General features: G+C 41.8%; 1 protein-coding gene across 1 annotated transcript; it reads left to right on the top strand.

Moving 5' to 3' along the window:
- Positions 1-3,548: 3,548 nt before the first annotated feature.
- LOC112214941 (LIM/homeobox protein Lhx5) lies at positions 3,549-20,979 on the top strand. The gene is made up of 5 exons (XM_024373974.2): positions 3,549-4,215; positions 6,609-6,832; positions 8,533-8,810; positions 17,211-17,376; positions 19,080-20,979. Exons 1-5 carry the CDS (start codon positions 4,043-4,045, stop codon positions 19,424-19,426), a joined length of 1,188 nt encoding a protein of 395 aa, XP_024229742.1. The 5' UTR covers positions 3,549-4,042; the 3' UTR covers positions 19,427-20,979.
- Positions 20,980-21,977: the final 998 nt, after the last annotated feature.

Raw genomic sequence — 21,977 nt, forward strand, 5'->3', positions numbered from 1 at the left:
CATGACGCCTCACCAGATTCAGAGTATGACACCTCAACAGTTGTAGGGATGTGTTGGTGTTGCACAGATATACAGCCCATTAATCATCATACCACACCTGGAAAATCATAGTAGAAGAGCATAATGACAGAGCAACCCCCGTAAGTTGTTTGTTTCTGTCAAGTCATTACCACACCTAATCACTTGTTGATATTCCTGAAAATTGTCATAAAAGAATCTTGTGCAAGCCAATGCGTTTTTGATTGATGATGAAAACAAAGTGTGACTGCACAAGCCTATTCAGAATCAACGTGTAGCCTACTGTTTTTAGAACAGTACTATGCTGAACAAGAAATCGGAAGGCATGCATGTCCAGGGCCGCATTAACTTAGCTTGTAGGCTTTGAACCACAACCCCCATTTATAAGACCACAGGGTTTCAAATAGTGGCGGTATGGCTTTTAATAAACAGACTTGTTCCTGTTTAATGTCTGCAATGTGTGTTGTTTCTCTGTTGCATGGGTGCTTTCTAATGTACATATAGATGTAAGATTTTAATTTGAGCCAGTTTGCTACAGCAGGAAAATAGTCCAGGAAATGTGAATTATTATGTGTATTATAATCAATTGACATTTTTTGTAGGGGTTTATATTTTTCGTTAGGGCAAATCAAGTCTGACATTTTAAAGTGGAATTTACGAACTTTAGAAGCCTTTTTAAACCTTGAATACATTACAATTTAGCAAAATTCCCAGCGACAAAAGAGTGATCAAATTAAGATCCTACATCTGTATATTCAATTAGGCTAGCAAGAGCGAAGAAGAAATAAAAACCCGGCCCCTGCAGCGAGTTGTCAAGTTTCAGCACCTTGATCACTTCCGCTCTCTTCGGGAGTTCCTAGTAGCAGGTGCGTCCCGCACTCTGTGTGGCTCTGCTAGGCACGGCGCTGGACTGTTTGGCTTGCAGCGGAGAGAGCTGGGGACAGGCAGAACAGAAAAGGTGATGGGATAAACGAGAGAACACCGCTACCCAATAAAATGTTTCCCTATACAATGAAATATGTGACTCAAACAAGAGGCGAGAAGCTGTGGCAAGAGCTCTCTTTACCCAACATGTTCTCTTCCCACGTACAGGGTGATAAACGCTTTGTCCCCAAAATAGATTATATTCTCTAAAAGCACCGTTTGTATCATTATTTGGAAAGGCCTATACGACTCTACGCACACCCTTATCGTAGTCTACGTGAATGCTACCTGGTTGTATTAATAATAGGGTATTATCATAGACCTAAAGGATAATATGAGCAGGCAAATACTACAGGCTACAAACCCATGTTGACTACTCATCAACAGTTGGCAGGTTGAATTTGAGCAATTTAACAGTTTCAGATATGTAAATTAGTAGGCACACCAAGTGCGCTTGTCGTCTATTTCGCGCCTTATTTACTTGTTGTTGACGGGGCCTACATGTCTATGTTCATTGGTGCTAACATACGAACTGAAATGTTTAGGAGTTCTTAAACGGAGAGTCAAGAAAATAAGATTTGGTGAGAAAAATAAATAGCAAGCCCCGATAGCTTTGGGATTAAGACCGAAAACGAGTCCAAGCTTTGCTGCCACTTTCGCCTGCCAAGAGCGGCGGGGGTCCCCTTGGTGGCCCGGGCTCTCCCCCTTTCTCTCCCAACAAGCAAAACGGCCTCCCCTGGCTACACAAATTGCTGCTTTATTATCATGTAGAGTCACCATTTAATACCAACCATTTCACATTCTACAATCTACGGTTGGATATGGATGCATAATCCTACTGCTCCAAAATGGACGCATGCATGCACGCGCTACAACTTCACTCTGGTTAAGCACATGTTTTTATGTTGGCTCTATGTAAGGTTAGCTAATTGCTATAGGTCTTGTTTTATCCGTGCAGTTGGCCTATGCTTTTGCTTGAAAACATTGATTATGATGATGGTGGTGGTGGTAATGGTGAAAGATGGTAAGGAGGAGGATATGATAATAACAATAATAATAACAATGCATAATACATTATAATACATCATTCGTAAAACATAATAATAAATTATAATAATATTGATAGGCCTATAAAACTCATACAAACTCATACAAATATGACAGTCGTGTATTTTACGTCAAACTTGAAATATTGTCAGTTTCTTGCCATAAAGCAGGCTATTTTCACATTTATCATAAACAACACGTTTCTTCGTTTTTTTAATGTAGGCCTACAGCAACAATGTGCAACTGAAATGATATCATTATGAATGCATCAAGTTGCCAATCCATGTTGTTGATGAGGTTGTTGTTGTTCTAATTAAAACGTTATCTTAAATGAGAATGCGTAATGGGTCCAAATTAACACCTGCTTAACCAACTCATTATAGGACTATACTACAACTGCTCAAACGCAGTTTTAAACAAGCCTCGCATTTCCACTAACAACCATTAGCGTCTGCATGACGTTTGCAATGCCGCAACTAACTAAATGATGATCTGGGTAAATATTGAAATTCCCTTCGATTGGTGGCTACTCTGTTAAGCGGCGGGCGACTCGGCTTTCCCTATTGATGAGGCCCCGCTATCTTAATCCTGTGCATTTCCTTGTAAATAGCTTTCTGCATGAGAAAGGGCCTGCCTAGGTCCCCCTACCCTCCCGTACCCTCCACTCCACACACACACAGAGGGAGAGACAGATGATAATGCAGGGAGGGTTTTGTAGCATTAGCTCTTGTTCAGCTACTCCCATCGCATCCCATTCAGGGTCATTTAAGGCGGGTATCATGTCATGTAAAGACGCCCCCCTCACTTTGTAGGCCGCTTTAGAAAGGTGTTGGCTAATAGGCATCAACTCCATTAGGTCATCTTGTCAAAGACCGAAGACGAGGAAGAGGTGAAAAGAAGAAAGAAAATGGAAGATGATCCGCAGGTTTTTGTTTTGTGCCTTGGTGTCTATAGAAGCTTCATTTAGCTTTGAATTTGTGGGGATTCAATTAAACCAATCAAAACTTGAATTTCCCCTAAATAACATGTCTTAATTGACCCAATTGTAACAGAGAAAGATCTTGTTGATTGGTGATATTAGACAAAAGGCATGTTTTTTTACATTTTATATGGCCCAGGTAGTTTAGCCTATGTAATTATTCGGCTGGTGCTCCATTTCTTGAAGCGTCGGATGGGGATAGTCCCTAAAATCCATTCACCCCAAGAGCTTGATAGTTGAGCTACAGTTGACAAATAGAAAATGGCAGATTGTAGACCTAATTACACCGTTTAGGTCCATTCTATAACAGGGCAGTACCAAAACAATTGACCAGTGAGTGATATGTTTGCCAAAATATCATGTCCCTCTCCGCAAAGTTAAAGTTTATTAGCCTATTTCTGCAAGCATGGTTTATGTTTTGGGTCAACCTGAAGGTAGGCTACCGACCATTATTTAAAGGGGTAACCATGACAACTTGAGTCCTGATTGGCCACCCAGGCACGGGAATTAAGGAGAGCGTCACCCAATCTGAATACGGATGCGCCCGGCGCCCGCAGAGCCGGGCACAGTGATGCGAAAAGTGTCGACGTGAGGTGAGCGGAGGCGAAGAAGTGGAACCTAAAAACAAAAAATGACAACAACAACAAAATAAAAACAATAGGCTACAGCCCATGTAACGTATTCTCTAAAGCGGGGACGAACAGGCTTTCCTTCCACGTGCCAATTTTTACGCAGCCCGTCAATGAAGAAGAGGACTATAGGTGCTTTTTAAATTCATATTTTTTTCTTTTGGATTCTGGATTGTGACAAGTGCTAAGACAGAACAGGACAGGGGCGTCCAGAACCAGGAGTACAATAGAGAAACTTCGGGGAGTGTTCGCCTATAGCCTGCCTTTAAACGGTAGTGGAGAGGGGCTTCTCCCCACCCATCCACCCACCTGACAGATCATTCGCGCCTGCTTTGTCCACAACCCCGGAGCCAAGACGTTGCTGCGCGGAGAGCCGCGTGGCCCCAGACCCAGCACCGGAGTCCGCGTGGGAAGGTCGGCCCTCGTTATCCTCCAGACGGGCGGGATGATGGTCCACTGCGCGGGGTGCGACAGGCCCATCCTGGACCGGTTCCTGCTCAACGTGTTGGACCGAGCCTGGCACGCCAAGTGCGTCCAATGCTGCGAGTGCCACTGTAACCTGACGGAGAAGTGCTTCTCGCGTGATGGGAAGCTTTATTGTAAAATAGACTTTTTCAGGTAAGCATTCGGATTGGGGATTCATGCGAAAAAGCAGGTATGCCAAAAAACTCAGTGAACTCACCAGGGAGAATTATAACCCCGCTGCTCTGAAGATTTGTTTGTCTGTTTTTTGTTAGTGTCTTAAAATACTGAAATTGATTGAATGTCACACAATGATCAAAATAGCTCTCGTTATAGCGTCACTCACATATTTAATGAACTATAATGATATTATTCTGTACGCATACACATTGTTTTGTGGAAATGGATATGGTTCACCAAGGCCTACTTCACATGATGGCCTATAATTCACCTATAGGCGAGATAGCCTATCAGTTATTTGAATTGTTTTAGAATGTCACTTCAAATTATAACATTTCAAGCCTTGCAGAAATAACATTGGTTTCGCAACAAAAACCATATCATTATCAGGCCTATATAAATGTATATAATTTCAGAGTTATAAGTTAATTCTAGAGCTCTGAATATCACACATATATTTAGCATTTTGACAGAACTATTTAATCATAGCCTGAGATGTCCACGTTATCACTCTTTGTCCGCTTGAGTTTTACATGAAGAGGGTGTTTTTTAGAGACACCGGGTGTGTTTTCTGACCATATGAATCATAACTATAATTCCTAATATTTATTATGACAAATAATATCACTTTTATTTATAAATCAATATTATTGGTGGGGTTGAATATTATGTCGGCTTGAATATTCATTATAATGTATATTATAAATAGATTTCAATTGCCTCCATGTGCATGAATGGATTAATAAGAGAAGTCTTATTAATCCATTCATGCACATGGAGGCAATTGAAATCTATTTATAATATACATTTTCCTCTCACCTGTACTCTCTGTTTCCACTATTGTTTGGTCCAATAGATTTTAAAACTTAACCATTAGGCCTACGCCAGCCGCTCAGTTCTTCAAAGTGGTAATTCAGTGATAAGTGTAGGCCCTTGTTTGTGTACGCGCACTCTCATAGCATCATCCCAATTAGTTATGTGTCAGCTTTTTTCCCCCTCCTGTACAAATTGTTTAATGACATGTGAGGCCCAGTAGTTAAGCCTTTGTGAAGGCAATGTTGGCCTCAAACGGCCTTGACCATCATATTAGCCGGCTTCCATCCATGGATTTAAATGGCCGAACAATTAGCCAGGCGAAACAGTAATCACCCTAATGTAGCCATTTGTTGTGTAAGTAGTGCTGGTCCTCGCCGAACCGTGCATGTGAAAGGGTACAGTGGAGCGATACTATAGCAAATGGCTAGAGAGAGAGACAGAGAAAAAGAAAGAGAGAGAAGGATTCTGATAAAAATAAAGGGGGCTTGCCTCGACCGCTCGCCCCCGTCCTCACACCCACCACACACACCCCCCTCAAACACACACTACCTCCAATAATCGTATTATAATTGAAATATTTTCAATCCCTGTATTTTTTTTTTCGTCCTGAGGCGACGCCATGTTGATGAGAGAGATTACCAAATCACCATGAGAGGCGCGTGATGAGGTTTCTGGCTCGTGATGAGTTGGATTAGGCCTATTTATTTCACATCGGAGAGGGAAACACTAAAGTACAATGCATGGTGGGAGAAACACATACTAAGGCTTCCCATTCACCCATCACTGTATGTGGCACACCTTTTCTTCCAGTGAAACACTTCATTTTCAACTGATTTACCTTGTCGATTTTTCCCCGGAAACGATGAGACGTCGAGTTAGGCTGTTATATACTCGCCTGTCTATCCATATAATACGAGTATATCCAGCATGCTTTTTTTGCACGTGAAGAGGGTGAATGTGGATTAACGGGAGATTTCACGCTAAAATGTTCCTAGTCCGTTTAATCCTCGGATATCTCTGTAGTCACAATGTGACGACTGTCACTAATACGTTCTGCGTGGGTTTATTGTTAAAAACAAGAATTATGGTATTTCTCAGTCTAGCGCAGGTGCTACATTTTAGGCTATATTATGTATCAAGAGTAGTCTGTTAGATTTTAACGAAAATGATTTCGAAATAGCCTACCCCTCCCTTCTTCAATCATGGCAAATATGTAATACAATGAAACAAATGTATAACATAAAAACAATAAATTATAACTACTATAGAATACCTTTAGTCATTGTTGTAAGTGTTTTGTCATTGCAATTTCGTAATTTTCTTGGAACAAACACTTCAAATCAGGCTACGCGCCAACCCTTCTGCATTGCCCACAGTTGCAAAATTCGCTATAGGTCTACATGCATAATAGGCCTATACATTTTATTATTTAAAAAAAATTAAAAGTTAGAACAGTTAAATGTCCATCTCAAATGCATATTTCTTTTGGTATGTATTTCTGTGTCGTGGGGATTTCACATCAACCCCTCTCTCCTCTCTCCCTTTCTTTTCAGGAGGTTTGGGACGAAGTGCGCGGGCTGCCTCCAAGGCATCTCTCCCAGCGATCTTGTGCGCAAGGCGCGCAGCAAGGTGTTCCACCTCAACTGCTTCACGTGCATGGTGTGCAACAAGCAGCTGTCCACGGGCGAGGAGCTCTATGTTATCGACGAAAATAAGTTTGTGTGCAAAGAAGACTACCTAAGCTCAGGGGCTATCAAGGAAGTCAATTTGAATTCAGGTAGCCTAATTATAGCTAAGGGTTTCAAAAGTGCGTCCACAGTAGACATTCTACTGTAGACATTCTAGACGGTCTACTAATGTTCGTCTTGTTCTTGGAAAAAAAATTCTACACGGTTGCCTGAAAATAATGGACCTTTCTTTCTTAGTAGCCTCTACCACCGCCCCCCCCCCCCAAATATATATATAAGTGGTATATTATAGTCTGTATTTTTATTTGAAAGCAACGAGCATCATTTAATGCGGGTTGTTTTTTTGGAAGACTGTTTTGGCCACCTACGTGAACTGATTAATTTGCCTGTATTTATTTACTGATCGTTTCAACGTGGGGTCCCATCCCATACACTGGGGAATGGTGGAGAATTACGGCTATTTGTGCATGATGAGAAACGCCTTAAACTACAGCTGGGTTGGATTTGTTGGATTTCTAAAATAGGATAGGCCTGTACCACATATTCACATATGATTTTGCGAACTAAAATGCATGAATTCGAAAACCTATTGTGTTACTATGCCTTTTAATTTGGTTTTATCCAGAGCCATAACCTAGGCCTATATCACGTCCTGCAATAGGCCTCCGTCAGGTAATTCAAAACCATGGACCTGGTGCTTGTCTGCGTGTTAGCTCTGGCTCTGCATTCGTTGGAGTATCGTCTGCGTCCAATCTGAAGTAGCCTAGTCATATAGATGTAGATACATTTGGGGATTCTATTCTATATTCTAGTTTACTTTCCCATTTTAGCTGCAGTGTCGTAGGCCTACATGGTCCAACATTTGTAGACTATGGATAATTAACTTCCTCGCCTAATAAATAAATATCTCTAAAATGTCGTTATTCAACATGGCCTTGATATTGTTAAGATATTAGGCCTACACTTTGGGGTGTTTGGAACTAAAAATGTGTACGTCAACAACTTTCAGAAAAGCTTGTGTTTATGGGGTTCTCGGGCTCCCATCACTGCCGTTCGATTTTGTCTTTAGATCAGCAAGGTGAGGAATAACATTTGTATCTTGGAAAGACGTGACATTGAATTTGACCCCTCGTTGGGTGTCTGTAGCTGCAAATGTGAACATACTGACATTCTCGCGGCCGCAATGGGCCGTGTATAGGGCATGTGTAGCCTAGCGTTTGATGATGTTCCCCAACAAAGCATCTCCGCCTCGCTGAATGCAACTGACCAGAGCTCAGTCTTATCAACGCTATAAATTCCTGTCAGATGAATGGCTCAAACAGCCCTCCCCTCGGACAATGACGTGCTGTTATCGTGCGACGCAGCGGGTCCTTGGGGATCAGCCTAGCTCCCTTTTTTTTGTTTCACATTACATGCATAATTTCTCTTTCATTATCTCGATCGCTTAGGTCACATGCGGGCAGTGTCGAGTTGGTTACACCTGTTTTATTTGTGAATATTTCAACTGGTAAATCCATGTATTTGGTCTGTTTCATATTGGTTACATTGGCAAAGTGTAGGCTATTTTATTTATATATATATATATTTAAGGAACTGAAACGGCTTCCATATTTGTATTTTGTGAGGCGTCATTGTATATGTATATATATATATATATATTTAAGGAACTGAAACGGCTTCCATATTTGTATTTTGTGAGGCGTCATTGTTCCACATATACAGCAATAATCTAGTAGTAGGCCCCATGACACCTTCGATTGAAACCTTTCCATTCTCTCCCGTCCCCCAGTGTCATCATGCACAGACAGAAGTTTATCGCCGGACCTCCAGGACCCGATACAGGACGATACAAAAGAGACGGACAATTCCATGTCCTCGGATAAGGACATGAACAATAACGAGAATGAGGAGCAGAATTCTGGCACGAAGCGGCGAGGCCCGCGGACCACCATCAAAGCCAAGCAGCTGGAGACGCTGAAGGCTGCCTTCGTGGCCACGCCGAAACCCACACGACACATTCGGGAACAGTTGGCCCAGGAGACGGGACTCAACATGCGGGTTATACAGGTAGGAGAGCAGGCTAACTTGAGCATATTCATTGCTGGTTGATGCAGAGCCTGGTTTTTATTTGGACAAGTTAGAATTCCTATTATAAATAGAATAGAACTTTATCAAATAGAATAGAATAGAATAGAAGCTGGGTTGATAATGTTGAGTTTTCAGGTCAAATTGAGAAATAACGTTATGTGGTTTTTCTCTTTGCTTGTTTGATGAGCACTGTTGAGTTTTCTTCTTCTTTTCTTTTGAGCTGTCTTCACCATTCGTGATGAATTAGTTAGAATAGATCGAGATTTAATTAAAGACGTACTTGACAAAGTGAGAGTAAAAAGAATGTCGCAACACAATGTAGGTTATTAAAGTCCGGACCCTAAAAGTTATTTGAATGAAGTAGACCTGTCTTTGGAGGGAAAACGTCTTTGGTAAAAATAAATATGCGAAAAAATAACAAGACACGTTCAAGTGAAATGCATAAATCTATCAAATCAGCTCGAGAGTTAATGGACCTCCCTCCCCGGGAAATGGAAATGAGTGTAGAAAGTACATTACGTATTTGTTTGCGATATTTTTTGTAATATTTTGCTGCACAATCAACTGATCAATTAATATAATTAAGGTTACTATTTCTTAAGATTGAGTTGTGGTTTTCTTTATCTCTTATCAATTTAAGATTTTGAATAATCAAACTTTAAATTGGCAATTTGGCCAGTCTATTTACCGTCTATTGTAGCATATTTAGACTCCTGTTTGATAGGTTTGGTTTTTTAATTAAAGCAAAAGATAAATTATGATTTGAATCAATTTGAGTTAAAGATGGAAGACATTCGTTTCTTAATATGGCATATTGTATTTGCTGTTGATTTCTCATTTATTATTGAAGCAAGTAATAGTACCCGGCTTGCCTGCACAGTATGTGCATGTTTAAATATGTAGCATATCTGTAGCCATAGGCCTTCACATTTTAGAAATATAATGCACTGTTAATGCTTTTAACAGCCAATAATTGATCAATAGTGTCATTACAAAAAAAAGCCCACAGCACTGCACAAAAATACTGTAAACGGGTATGTTAACAGGTGCACATGCCAACCAAGACAATTTAGAGGTTTAAATGAGCAGTTCTGGTCAGTCAAGGAAGTATGAGGATTTTTCACTTCCTGAATTGACAAATTAAAACTGAATTGACCTCAAACCCTGTTAGGGAGATCTGATGGGCCTGTGACAACATGTGAGATCATAGTCATTGCTAATGAGAGTGTAATAACATTACTGTTTACCATCTTGAAGTGGAATATATCCTCACTGCTGCCAACCACATTCAGATCTCTAGCCTTTATGTCATAACCACACACATGCACACACACAAACACACACTATCGGTGTCTGGGTTTAGACTGTGTTAGGGTGATTAGCACCGTCACTGCCAGCTGAGATGTGGCTTTTTGTGTGCTGACAGTAATTACCACTGATTTCACTGATTTACATGCTGTATACCGTACACCCCCCTCGCTCCTCTGTCCTCACTCATTTACTGCCAGACAATCTTTCCTCTCCTCTCAGACCAGGCCTTGTAGCATCTTCTCAGTTTCATGTCTCCACAACACTGAATCGATCCCATTTGTCTCTGATTAGCAACAACATAATGCACTGTGGTATACTGTAAAGTGCATTCGGAAAGTATTCCGACCCCTTGACTATTTCCACACTTTGTTACGTTTACAACATTATTCTAAAATGCATTAAATTGTTTTATCCCCCTTATCAATCTACACACAATACCCCATAGTGACAAAGCAAAAACAGGTTTGGATTTTTTTACAGATGTATAAAAAATAAAAAAACTGAAATATTACATATACATAAGTATTCAGACCATTTAGTAAGTACTTTGTTGCAGCACCTTTGGCAGCAATTACAGCCTCGAGTCTTCTTGGGTATGACAATACAAGCTTGGCACACCTGTATTTGGGGAGTTTCTCTCATTCCTCTCTGCAGATCCTCTCAAGCACTGTCAGTTTGGATGGGGAGCGTAGCTGCACAGCTATTTTCAGAGCTCTGGCTGGGTCACTCAAGCACATTCAGAGACTTGTCCTGAAGCCATTCCTATGTTGTCTTGGCTGTGTGCTTAGGGTCACTGTCCTGTTGGAAGGTGAACCTTCGCCCCAGGTCCTGAGAGCTCTGGAGCAGGTTTTCATCAAGGATATCTTTGTACTTTGCTCCGTTCATCTTTGCCTCGATCCTGACTAGTCTCCCAGTCCCTGCCTCTGAAAAAAATCCCCACGGCATGATGCTGCCACCACTATGCTTCACCGTAGGGATGGTACCAGGTTTCCTCCTCAGGCCAAAGAGTTCAATCTTGGTTTCCTCAGACCAGAGAATCTTGTTTCTCATGGTCTGAGAGTCTTTAGGTGCCTACTGGCAAACTCCAAGTGGGCTGTCATGTGCCTTTTACTGAGTCACTCTACCATAAAGGCCTGATTGGTGGAGTGCTGTAGAGCTGGTTGTCCTTCTGGAAGGTTCTCCCGTCTCCACAGAGGAACTCTTCCACAGAGGAACTCCTCCCTGACCAAGGCCCTTCTCCCCCGATTAGTCAGCTCTAGGAAGAGTCTTGGTGAATCCAAACTTTTTCCATTTAAGAATGATGGAGGCTACTGTGTTCTTGGGGACCTTCAATGCTGCAGAAATGTTTTGGTACCCTTCCCCAGATCTGTGCCTCGACACAATCCCGTCTCGGGGCTCTTTGAACAATTCCTTCGATCTTATGGCCTGGTATTTGCTCTGACATGCATTGCCAACTGTGGGACCTTATACATTTTCGCTTTGTTATTATGGGGAATAGTGTGTAGATATCTGAGGAAATGTTTGTATTTAATCCATTTTAGAATAAGGCTGTAACGTAGCAAAATGTGGAAAAAGTCAAGGGGTCTGAATACTTTCCGAAGGCACTGTATATAGAACCAAGATGGTGGACAGTTTCATCTCCCCCACATTACATTTTTTAAAATCTAAATACCTTCAATATTATTCATTTCCATGTCGGCTCTATGCCTGGAAATGCCCTTGTTCGGAGCAAAGTATACCGTACTTCAAACTTTCCAAAAAAGTGTTTGAAATTCTGCCAATTCTGGATATTGTTGTTAATTTAAATGTAGTGATAGCTGACACTTCTGTCTATAAAAATACACATTTCATATTTTGCTAATATTAATAAGATAAATATTCTTTAAGCCTCAAGGCAAAATATTATTATTATTTTTTTAAAGCATGAGATTAGTTATAAAACTGCGGGGGGTCCCTGTGAAACTTCTCTACGCCACTGACAACCGCAAGTCAACATTTGCTCTCAGAATCAAATTATTACATCAGTTCTCAATGCGGATGAAGACAAGCTTGACACACTGCCTGTCACCAAGCTATCCATGCATGAGTATGTCCTTTCTGATGCGATGGACATCCAGTTGAGCTTCAGTTAGTTTTCAGACATGATTCACTCCGTTTTATTTTGTTCTAATTTTATTAAATCGTTTTTATTTCGCTTCAGTTTTACTTTTCGTGTTAGAGACAGAGCCTATGTGTGGGAGGTTAGGAGCCATTTATGTCTTGAGGCCTAAAGCGTGCGTTATTTTGGGATGTTACTTCTTGCCACTGGGGGGCAGTAATACATACACCGGGAGGGGTCAGGTCATAAATTTGCTTATGTTTTAAGTTACAAATCAATCTTAATGTGACTTGGATTAAAAAATATAATTATTGGTTGTCTGACTCAGATTCAGACATTTCTGCCGCACCGTTCAAAGCTATGGCCATCTCTGTTTGTTGTGGGTCAAGGGTATTCCCTTGCCTGTTCTGTAATAACTTGATAGTCGGAAAAGTATTTGATGGTCATGTTGTTGTAAGGATTCAGAGCCACATCCAGTCTGCTCCTGACAGAGGACGAGTGAACCAACTCCTTAAAGACCACCGGGTCTGAGAATGGCACCTCCATCCTGAAGGTCTTCAAGGTGTTGTCCGGGGATCTCTATGTTCGCCCCATTGACAGTTACGACGAGTAGGATCTTCTCCTCTGGTATGTCCCATGCTCCCAATGTCCTGTCCCACCTCCCTGGTGTGTGGATGCTAAATCCGACGGAGCTTGAGCAACGCATGCCGTGCCTTCTTGAAGGAGGGGTGATAGAAGCAGGTTGATATGTACAAAAGCAAAGCAGTCGATCCTTTCTTTATCGGTCCGTCTACACACGGGGTTATTTTCTATGCCTCTTTCAGAATCTCCTTCACTTTCTGGGTTGCTGTGTCCATTTGCAAAGCAATCAAGACATTTACTCCAGCAGCGCCGGGAGTTCTAAATTTGAGATCAAGTGTTTGGTTGAACTTTCTGAAGGCTGGCTCATCGTACAGTCTCATGGACACGCCCGACGGGATCAATAAACTAACCAGTGCTTCTTTCTTCTTCTTTTTTTTTTTACTCGTTTGAATTAGGTTGCCATGTTTCTGCTCTTTTCATTCCAACTGCTAAAGTTGATTGTCCTAACGTTGCAATTTGCGTGCAGCTACTAAGAGCTGGTGGCTGTCTCGCGTTGTCTTCATCCTGAAATGGTTTGTATATTGTTGTACACCGCACAACAATATAAATGCAACATGCAACAATTTCAATGATTTTACTGAGCCACAGTTCATATAAGGCAATCATTCAATTTAAATATGTTCATTGGGGCCTAATCTATGGATTTCACATGACTGGGAATACAAATACGCATCTGTTGGTCACCGATAGCTTTAAAAAAAAGTAAGGGTGTGGATCAGAAAACCAGTCAGTATCTGGTTTGACCAAATTGGTTGTGTCCTGTGAAATGTTGTCCCACTCCTCTTCAATGGCTGTGCAAAGTTGCTGGACATTGGAGGGAACTGGAACACAGTGTCGTACACGTCGATCCAGAGCATCCCAAACATGCTCCATGGGTGACATGTCTGGTGAGTATGCAGGCCATGGAAGAACTGGGACATTTTCAGCTTCCAGGAATTGTGTATAGATCCTTGCGACATGGGACCGGCCATTATCATGCTGAAACGTGAGGTGATGGCGGTTGATGAATGGATCTCACCATGGTATCTCTGTAACTGTACATTTTAGAGGGGCCTTTTATTGTCCCCAGCACAAGGTGCACCTGTGTAATGATCATCCTGTTTAATCAGATTCTTAATATGCCACATCTGTCAGTTGGATGGATTATCTTGGCAAAGGAGAAATGTTTGCTAACAGGGATGTAAACAAATTTGTGCACAACATTTGAGAGAAATAAGCTTTTTGTGTGTATGGAAAATTTCCGTGATCTTTTATTTATTTCAGATCATGAAACATAGGAACTACATGTTGCATTTATATTATTATTATATATTATTATATATTGTTCAGTGTATCTCTGTTCCACACACGCTGCTGACACACAATACACTTACTTTTGTCCTTTCCAGCAATGTACTCACGACAATCCCATACAGGGCTTCACCTTTTGCTGTCGCCAATGTTCACTCACACACCTGCCCTCTTATTTCTTCCCTGTTAGCTATTGATAGCTAGTGATAGTGATGCACCAGCGAGTCCTATTTGAAACCGGCATCTCCTGGCAGCATTAACCCACAAGCTTCAGAAGCATGAAAACCCCATTAGAAAAAAAGCTTGAAAACCCCATTTCATTTTTTAGCCCGAAGTTTAGAATTTAAAAAACTTAACGTCATTTGACGGTTTTTATTTTTGTTCGTTTTGCAATCAAAGATAATAGTTTCAGTGTAGTTGAAGTTTTTTAAATGTTTGTTTTAGTTTCAGTTTACTATAAATAACCTTGAGGAGTACCTCATCACCTCATATCTTCCATCATCCTCTGACATTCTGCAAGAAACACAGTCACACACATCCAACACCGCACATAGTTGCTGCTGAGTACCTATATACATGTCCCAGCATCCTCCGCAGCTGTGGAGCAGCTTTTCAGCATTGCAGGGCATATCTTCAGACCAGATCGCTGCTCCATGTCTGACGAGCATTTTGAAACCCTGATGTTTTATTATTGAATGTAACATGGCATCTTGTCATCCTTCATGAGACACCGGTGTAAAGCTTAGGCTGCGTATTTGGATTAAAAAGTGAAATGATATGTTTGTTAATTCAAATAAAACTAGGAAGTACATTCAAAACTTTTTTCAAATACACCCAAACAATATATACATATTGTTTTGAAAATACTTTCTTTCAAATACTTCCAAGGATATGTATTTGTAGTACTGGTCATTACATGCTAATGCTTAACAAATGGTATTTAAAAAAAAATACATTCCAATATTCAACTACTTTTTTTCTTCTTCAAATAAAGGTATTCTAAATACTTGTTGTGAAATGTATTGAAATACCTGAAACAGTATTTGAACCCAGGTCTGGTGTGCGCGCGTGTGTGTAGTCATCCCTAAGCAACGCTCTCTCGAGGGGGGAGCGAAAGCATTTCCATAAAAATGGAACCTTACAGTTAGACTATTGTTCTCAATAGGCAGGTGTCGTCTTTGCTAGGAAAAGCATGGAGAGGAATGCCTAAGTGGTTTTAGGTGTTTTTCTCTGTGTTTTTTTCCTGTTGGTTAATCTCCGACACAGTGGGAATTGTGCCTCTGGTGTAGCCTAGCTGGTGTTAACATGTGTTATTATGCAGCGCCGACGCAGAGACAACGAGCAATGTGTTATGTTTTTAGAATGCAAAGTAAGTCCTCCATATGTTGAAATATCTCCTCTTTGCCTTTGTTCCTGTACAAAGGCAGTTTATTTGACTCTGAGGAGGAGCGACGACTGTGTTTAACGTCTCTGCTCTCTCAGCTGTGTTGTTGTGTTGAGGCCTGTCGGGGCACATGGGAAATAGTGACCTATCGAAATGAACGTGTTCCTTTGTGTTGCTGACTGATTCATTGATTTTATTGGATCATTTCAAAACATGCCGACGTCCATATCACTGGTTACAAAACAGCTCCAGTGTGATTTCTGTTTCTTGGACACCACTGGGTGGTTGTTGGTGGCTATGGTGTCTCCCTCTAACGCCTGAGTCCTGGTTGAAAGTGAACCTCCACTCTGCCTCTCACATACAGCCATAGTCCTCAAAGTGGAGAGGCTGAATATCTTATTTCAATGTGTCTGGGTTGGACGTTGAGGTAGAGACCGTGTCCATCCACGTTTGTTAGTTTACCCTCACTGCCTCCACCCCACATTATCCATATTCCTTATATCTAAGCGGAGCCCTTTAATTCTATTAAGTTATTTCTATAGACGATGTGCCTAAGAAGAGCTCTTTTCTATACGGGTCTCAAGACAGCAAAATAATAATAATAAAATATATATATATATATATATATATTTTTTTTTTTGAGATTAGCAAATTCATCAGGGACCAACCCGTCATAATATCAGAACACAACTCCTACTTTACAGTGCGATACAAAAAGCTGACACGCAGTTTTACTATGACTTCTGCGGTGCATGGCCGAACTAATCAAGTTCGGTGCACTGGAAAACATTTTAAAGGCCTCCCTCTCGTCATCAAAGTGAAGAATTTGCAGTTTTAAAGCCAATTTCCTGCTATTCTACACATTTTGCCTCCGGGCAGAGAGAAAATTCTGTAGTTTTAAATCTACAGTGCATTATGTTCAAAATAAACATTTTGAGGAGTACAAGAAGAATTGAGTTGAAAAAAAATGTATCATTGATGTTGCGCAGTCCCTGTGAAATGCGTCCCTGTGAAGGGCTAAGAACACACGTTGTGAATGATTAACATTACATTGTATTGCACTCTCTAAACTTTTCCCACAGATTCCTTGTCCAAAATTCATTTAATCTGTTGTAGCTAGCAGTACTCATTACACTACAGAATTCAAACTCCTATATGAGCATAACAAGCCTAGTTAAATAGCACTCCCAAGTCTGTGAAATGGACAAAGTAAAAATGGACAAAAACTATTAAGGTCTGAAATGAAGGTGGATTTAATTTGAGGGTGATTTGATTTAGATGATGATTAGGAGTGGGGCCTTGTCATTTCAACTACCTTGTAGTTTTCCCATTTGCTTTTTGTGTTGTAACACTTAATGTGAAATGGATAATGAATACATCTGGCGATCGTTACTGTCCATTGTAGACAAGTAATGGACTAGAAATGAAGCTAGATTAGATATGACTTTGATTGCGACACTCTGTGTGCCTGTGTAAAAATGCAGTATAAACAACTGTTGTTGTTTTTTCTGTCCGTGAAAAGGAAAAGGAAATCTTAAACCTATTAAAATAGTTTCACGTACTTTGATCTGATGACAATCTTAGATGCTTCTCTGGGTCATAGGTCCTTATAGATGGGATGTGGCCTGATAACTCACTATCTCTTTCTCTATAGGTGTGGTTCCAGAACCGTCGATCTAAGGAGAGAAGGATGAAGCAGTTGAGTGCTTTGGGGGCCCGGCGGCACGCCTTCTTCAGAGGGCCCCGGAGGATGAGGCCCCTGGGAGGACGACTGGAGGACCCAGACATACTGGGGCCTGGGGCCTATGGATACTACACAGGTAAGACACACTCACGGTTTGATTATATAGTGGTAAAATACACTCGCCGCCAATTCCCTTACGTCAGATAGCATGATGACTCGGTCATCATGCTGTCGCTAAAGCTCACAAGTGATCTCTGGTGAAGATTTTAGTGACATGGTTTTCGTCAGGTATGCCATTGCTCGCCTCTGTGCTGCCCAGCTCTGTCTAAACTGCAGGGAGACAAGAGTGTTGACTGCTCCTCAAGTGGCCTACTGGAACAACATAGACGATTCTGAAATATAGAAAAGTCAAATGATGAAATCAAGACATAGATCATTCCGGAATGGGCTGAAAGTGAACAACCACAGAATTCTAAAAACAAAAGCGTTTGCCAGTTGATCATCCCAGCAGTACAAAGCTGAAGAGAGATGTTGCTGAGGAATCAGTCATATACTGGACCATATAGCAGCCTCCATCCACAGTAATTAAAAGGGAGCCGTGAAGGATAGAACGGGCAGGGAGGGAAGGAGGGGAGAGGAGGACAAAACCTTAATCTCTTGCTTCTAGCTCCCTCCGTTCTCAGCATGCCTCTTTTCACACCCTTTTGTGCCTCGGTGGAGCCGGGGAGCTCTACTGTATTAGCAGGACTACTCCTTCCATGCTTCTGTTCCTCTACTACTGCTGCTGCTTAGAGAGGAGACTGTGTGTGTGTGTGTGTGTGTGTGTGTGTGTGTGTGTATGTGTGTGTGTATGTGTGTGTGTTTGTGCGAGTGCGAGTGCGTGCTTGCTTGCACGTGTGTGTGTGTCTATGCGTGTGCATGCGTGTACATGTGTGTGTCTCTCTCTGCCCCTCCCTGTCCCTTCCCCCGGCCGCCCCAGGAGCAGGTTGATTCTCAAGGTCTGTCGTAGCTAGCAGGGTTCTGTTTGTGCGACTCAATAATTAGCTTGTTTATTGTTTTTTTAATTTTTTTTAATTGGATTGGATTTCATTGCATTGAAAGTGGATTTCTCCTTCTCCTCATTAGCACAATTTGTAACATAAGGTTGGCGTGCTGCTGATTTAGTTATGTAGAGGGGAAACGTTTCTTTGTCAAGTTAGGAACAAAGCCTGATGAAATGCTGATTGTCTGTCTGACTACATTTAACTGATCTTGAAACAACGTGTGGGTTTTCCAGATTGTTGATTTAGGTTGGATTAGTAAAAATGGTTGTTTAACATCAAACTGTACACTAAACAAGACATTATTGAATTTGTGTTTGCTTAGTTATTTTTGCTCTTTCCCTCTGTGGTACTGAAACAAGAACCCACTCACACTTAAAACTAAAGTGTATGTCGTATAACTGAAATGCAGAGTAGAAAGTGTGATTTTAATTTCCTTTTTAAAATAAAATAAGAACAATCCTCAAACTAACTCACAAAAGGATGAGTGTCAGGACTAAAAAAAGGAGTTCCCGTGTGAATTTTAGAAGTTTAGCTGTGTTTTGCTCTTTCACTTTTCAGCTATAACAGGGAACTAAACCATTCTCCTCCCCTCCAGGAAATGTTACTTAAGCTACTCAATACTGCAATTCTTTTAAAAGATCTTGAATCTTTATGCAGGCAGGTCCTTTTTTTTAAAGTGTGTGAAGTTCCATTTTTGAATGTAGCTATATAGATTATTTTGTCTGTGTGCTGCACAATGAATTAGATGATTTGCTTTCTATTTGAATAATCGTATCCCCCCCCCCCACACACACAGAGTACCAGGGCGACTACTACGGAGGAGGGGGAAACTATGACTTCTTCCCCCACGGCCCTCCCTCCTCTCAGGCTCAGTCTCCAGCAGAATCCCCCTATATCCATGGAGGTGCCATGGAGGGCTCTGTGTCAGCCCACCACCCCTCTGATGACCAGAGGTTCACGGACATGATCTCCCACGCAGACACCCCCAGCCCCGAGCCTGGCCTGCCCAGCTCCCTGCAGCCCGTCCCTGGGGAGGTGTATGGAGGGGGGCCCAGCCCACCCTTCTCCCTGGCTAGTAACTCTAGCTACAGCGCCCCCATGTCCCACCCCGGACAGGAGATGGGAGAGACCACCGTCTGGTAGACTAGAGGGGGGGACGTCTAGATCTGGGATCAGGGTTTGGGGTGGGTGTGAACTTCCCAGTCAATTCAGGAGAATAATTTGAAGACGTTATGAATGAGTTATTATGAATTGAAAAGTGCCGTTTATGTATTTGTTCATTGGGATTTTGAATTGGCTTGATGCTGAATTGATGGAATGCCCCCCTCGACTCTGAAGGACTGAGGATCCAGGATGGGGCGGCTTTGCTGGAAAAATATGAACTGTGGTACTATTCGCCGCCCCATTCAGCCCTGGATTGTAGTAGAAATACACCCCCACCCACCTCTGGGAACCATGAACTGGGATTGAAAAGAAAAAAAACATGCTTAGGCGGTTCCTCTCGGCCCCGTATCTTCCCCTCTCACTCTGAGAAGCAGTGGAGGTATCCATTGCTGGAGACTAAGGACACGTGATATTGAAGAGAGAGATCCAGAAAGAATACAAGCCAAAAGGGACGTTTGATGTATTTTATTTTTTGGTTTCAGAACTGTCTTGGTTTTTTCATTCTACTGTTTCTTAAAAAGGCACAATGTTGTAGGCCTAACTGGCCGGATTCCTCTTTCTGCGTAATGTTTGACTCGTTCTCCTATTGTAATATTGCTTCCAATACAATGCTCAAACACAGACAGATACAATTTTCAGTGTTTTAACTGTTGCTATGCACAACCTCCTTTGCTTTTAGCTTCACTGCCACTAGAATAGAGCAAAGCCGATATCGTCTCGACTGCAGAGATGAGAACAGAGGATTCGTTGGTGGCAGCCATGAAACATTCTGTTATTAGATAAAGAAATGCTCATTGACAACATTCATGGTGACCCTCCGATAGACTCTGAGCCACTGTACTGCAGATCTAAAAGCCTCATAGTGATATACATTACTCATTCTGGAATTTCTACCCATTGCACACATTTTCACCCACATGTTGGTCATCATTTTGACCGTCAGTTCTAGTGATGTGTACTCGATAGATGGTCTTGCTGTTCTCGTACATGGTTATTCAGAACACACCCATACACAAGCCACTCATACATATACACACACAAACCTCTCTAAATCAAGGCCCCCTTTATATCCCTCACTCCCATCCAGGCACCCCTTGTCAGTCCCTCTCTCCTCCTCTACTTTTCCTGGCCTTCCCTTTGTTACTGTCCCTTTAAAAAAAAGGGGGGAAAGCATGTTTTAATGGAAATTATTTTCAAAAGAACATTGATGCCATAATGGAGAATGTCCTTCAGCAGCTGAGGTCTCCTTCTTCAATAGGCAGAAAACAAAAGGAGGGGCCAGACAACATCTGTGACTTGCTACCGTGTCTGTCTGCCTGGCAGCCTGGCAACCATCGCCACCTAGTGGCCAGATAGGAACACTGTGTGTGTGTGTGTGTGTGTGTGTGTGTGTGTGTGAGAGAGAGATCCTTAGCACTTGGTTTCAGGCACACATGCAGCCAAAATGAAGGACAACAACTTTGCCAAAAATGACAAGTACACTATCTGGGCAAATGATGGAGCAAATACCACACACACACACACACACACACACACACACACACACACACACACACACACACACACACACACACACACACACACACACACACACACACACAACACACACACACACACACACACACACAGAGTAGGGATATCAACAAATGAAGTTATTTTCTAACTGTTTCTATACAGTAGGTGAGCCTAGTTGGCAATGCAAGGCTAAGTATGTGGAGGATAGATCATAATACAATGCCGTTATATTTCAGGAATACCTTTCACAACCTGTGTTTTAAAGATGAAATGCTAAAGGTTTGTATGCAGGGCCATGATGTTTGCCACTTCAGCATCTACCTGAATACTGTGTTTCTGTCTAGGTCTCTCACTGAAGAACATGCCCTTGTAGGAGTAGGAGTTTTACCGCTGTAAAGACTTCACGGTCATACCACGCTATTCCAACATGGCCTTTGGTACAAACAGAGAAAAACAGTCAAGGTCAGTTCATTCCATTCAGGCATGACAGTCGGATGTATTCGCCTGTTATTATTTCCTGAATTCAGCTGAATTCATATTTTAGTCGCCCTCTCCCTTTGGACTTTGTGTGGGACGAAAAACAAGGAGGGAGTGTCTTGTTTCTGTGAGAGAGAGCGAGAGTGACAGCATTGGGTTGTGGGGGTTTTGTGCCAATGTAAATACCACTGATAATAAAACACATCGTCTCTTGCGCTATGTTCTCTCTTGCTTTATCAAACCTCTGTTTGATACAAGGAATGGAGTCGCCCACATATTACTCACTGACCCGAGGGGATTTGATTCTGTTTGGCCCATGGATTCTACCAATCCCATTGAAGGAATAGTCGCCCCACCTTTGCCTTATTACTAACACCTATCCAATCCTTTCGGATCCACACAATTGCATAGGGGGTAGGGGGTAGTTTGTGGACGGGGGCCTGAGTCTTACCAGATTTATCAACAACCAAATTATCTTCCACCTGCTCACGGTACAATTTGTTCCTAAAGGTACAGGTCTTGTAGGATCGGTGCACCC

The sequence above is a fragment of the Oncorhynchus tshawytscha genome, linkage group LG20, assembly GCF_018296145.1.
Source record: "Oncorhynchus tshawytscha isolate Ot180627B linkage group LG20, Otsh_v2.0, whole genome shotgun sequence".
Classification (NCBI taxonomy): Eukaryota; Metazoa; Chordata; class Actinopteri; order Salmoniformes; family Salmonidae; genus Oncorhynchus; species Oncorhynchus tshawytscha.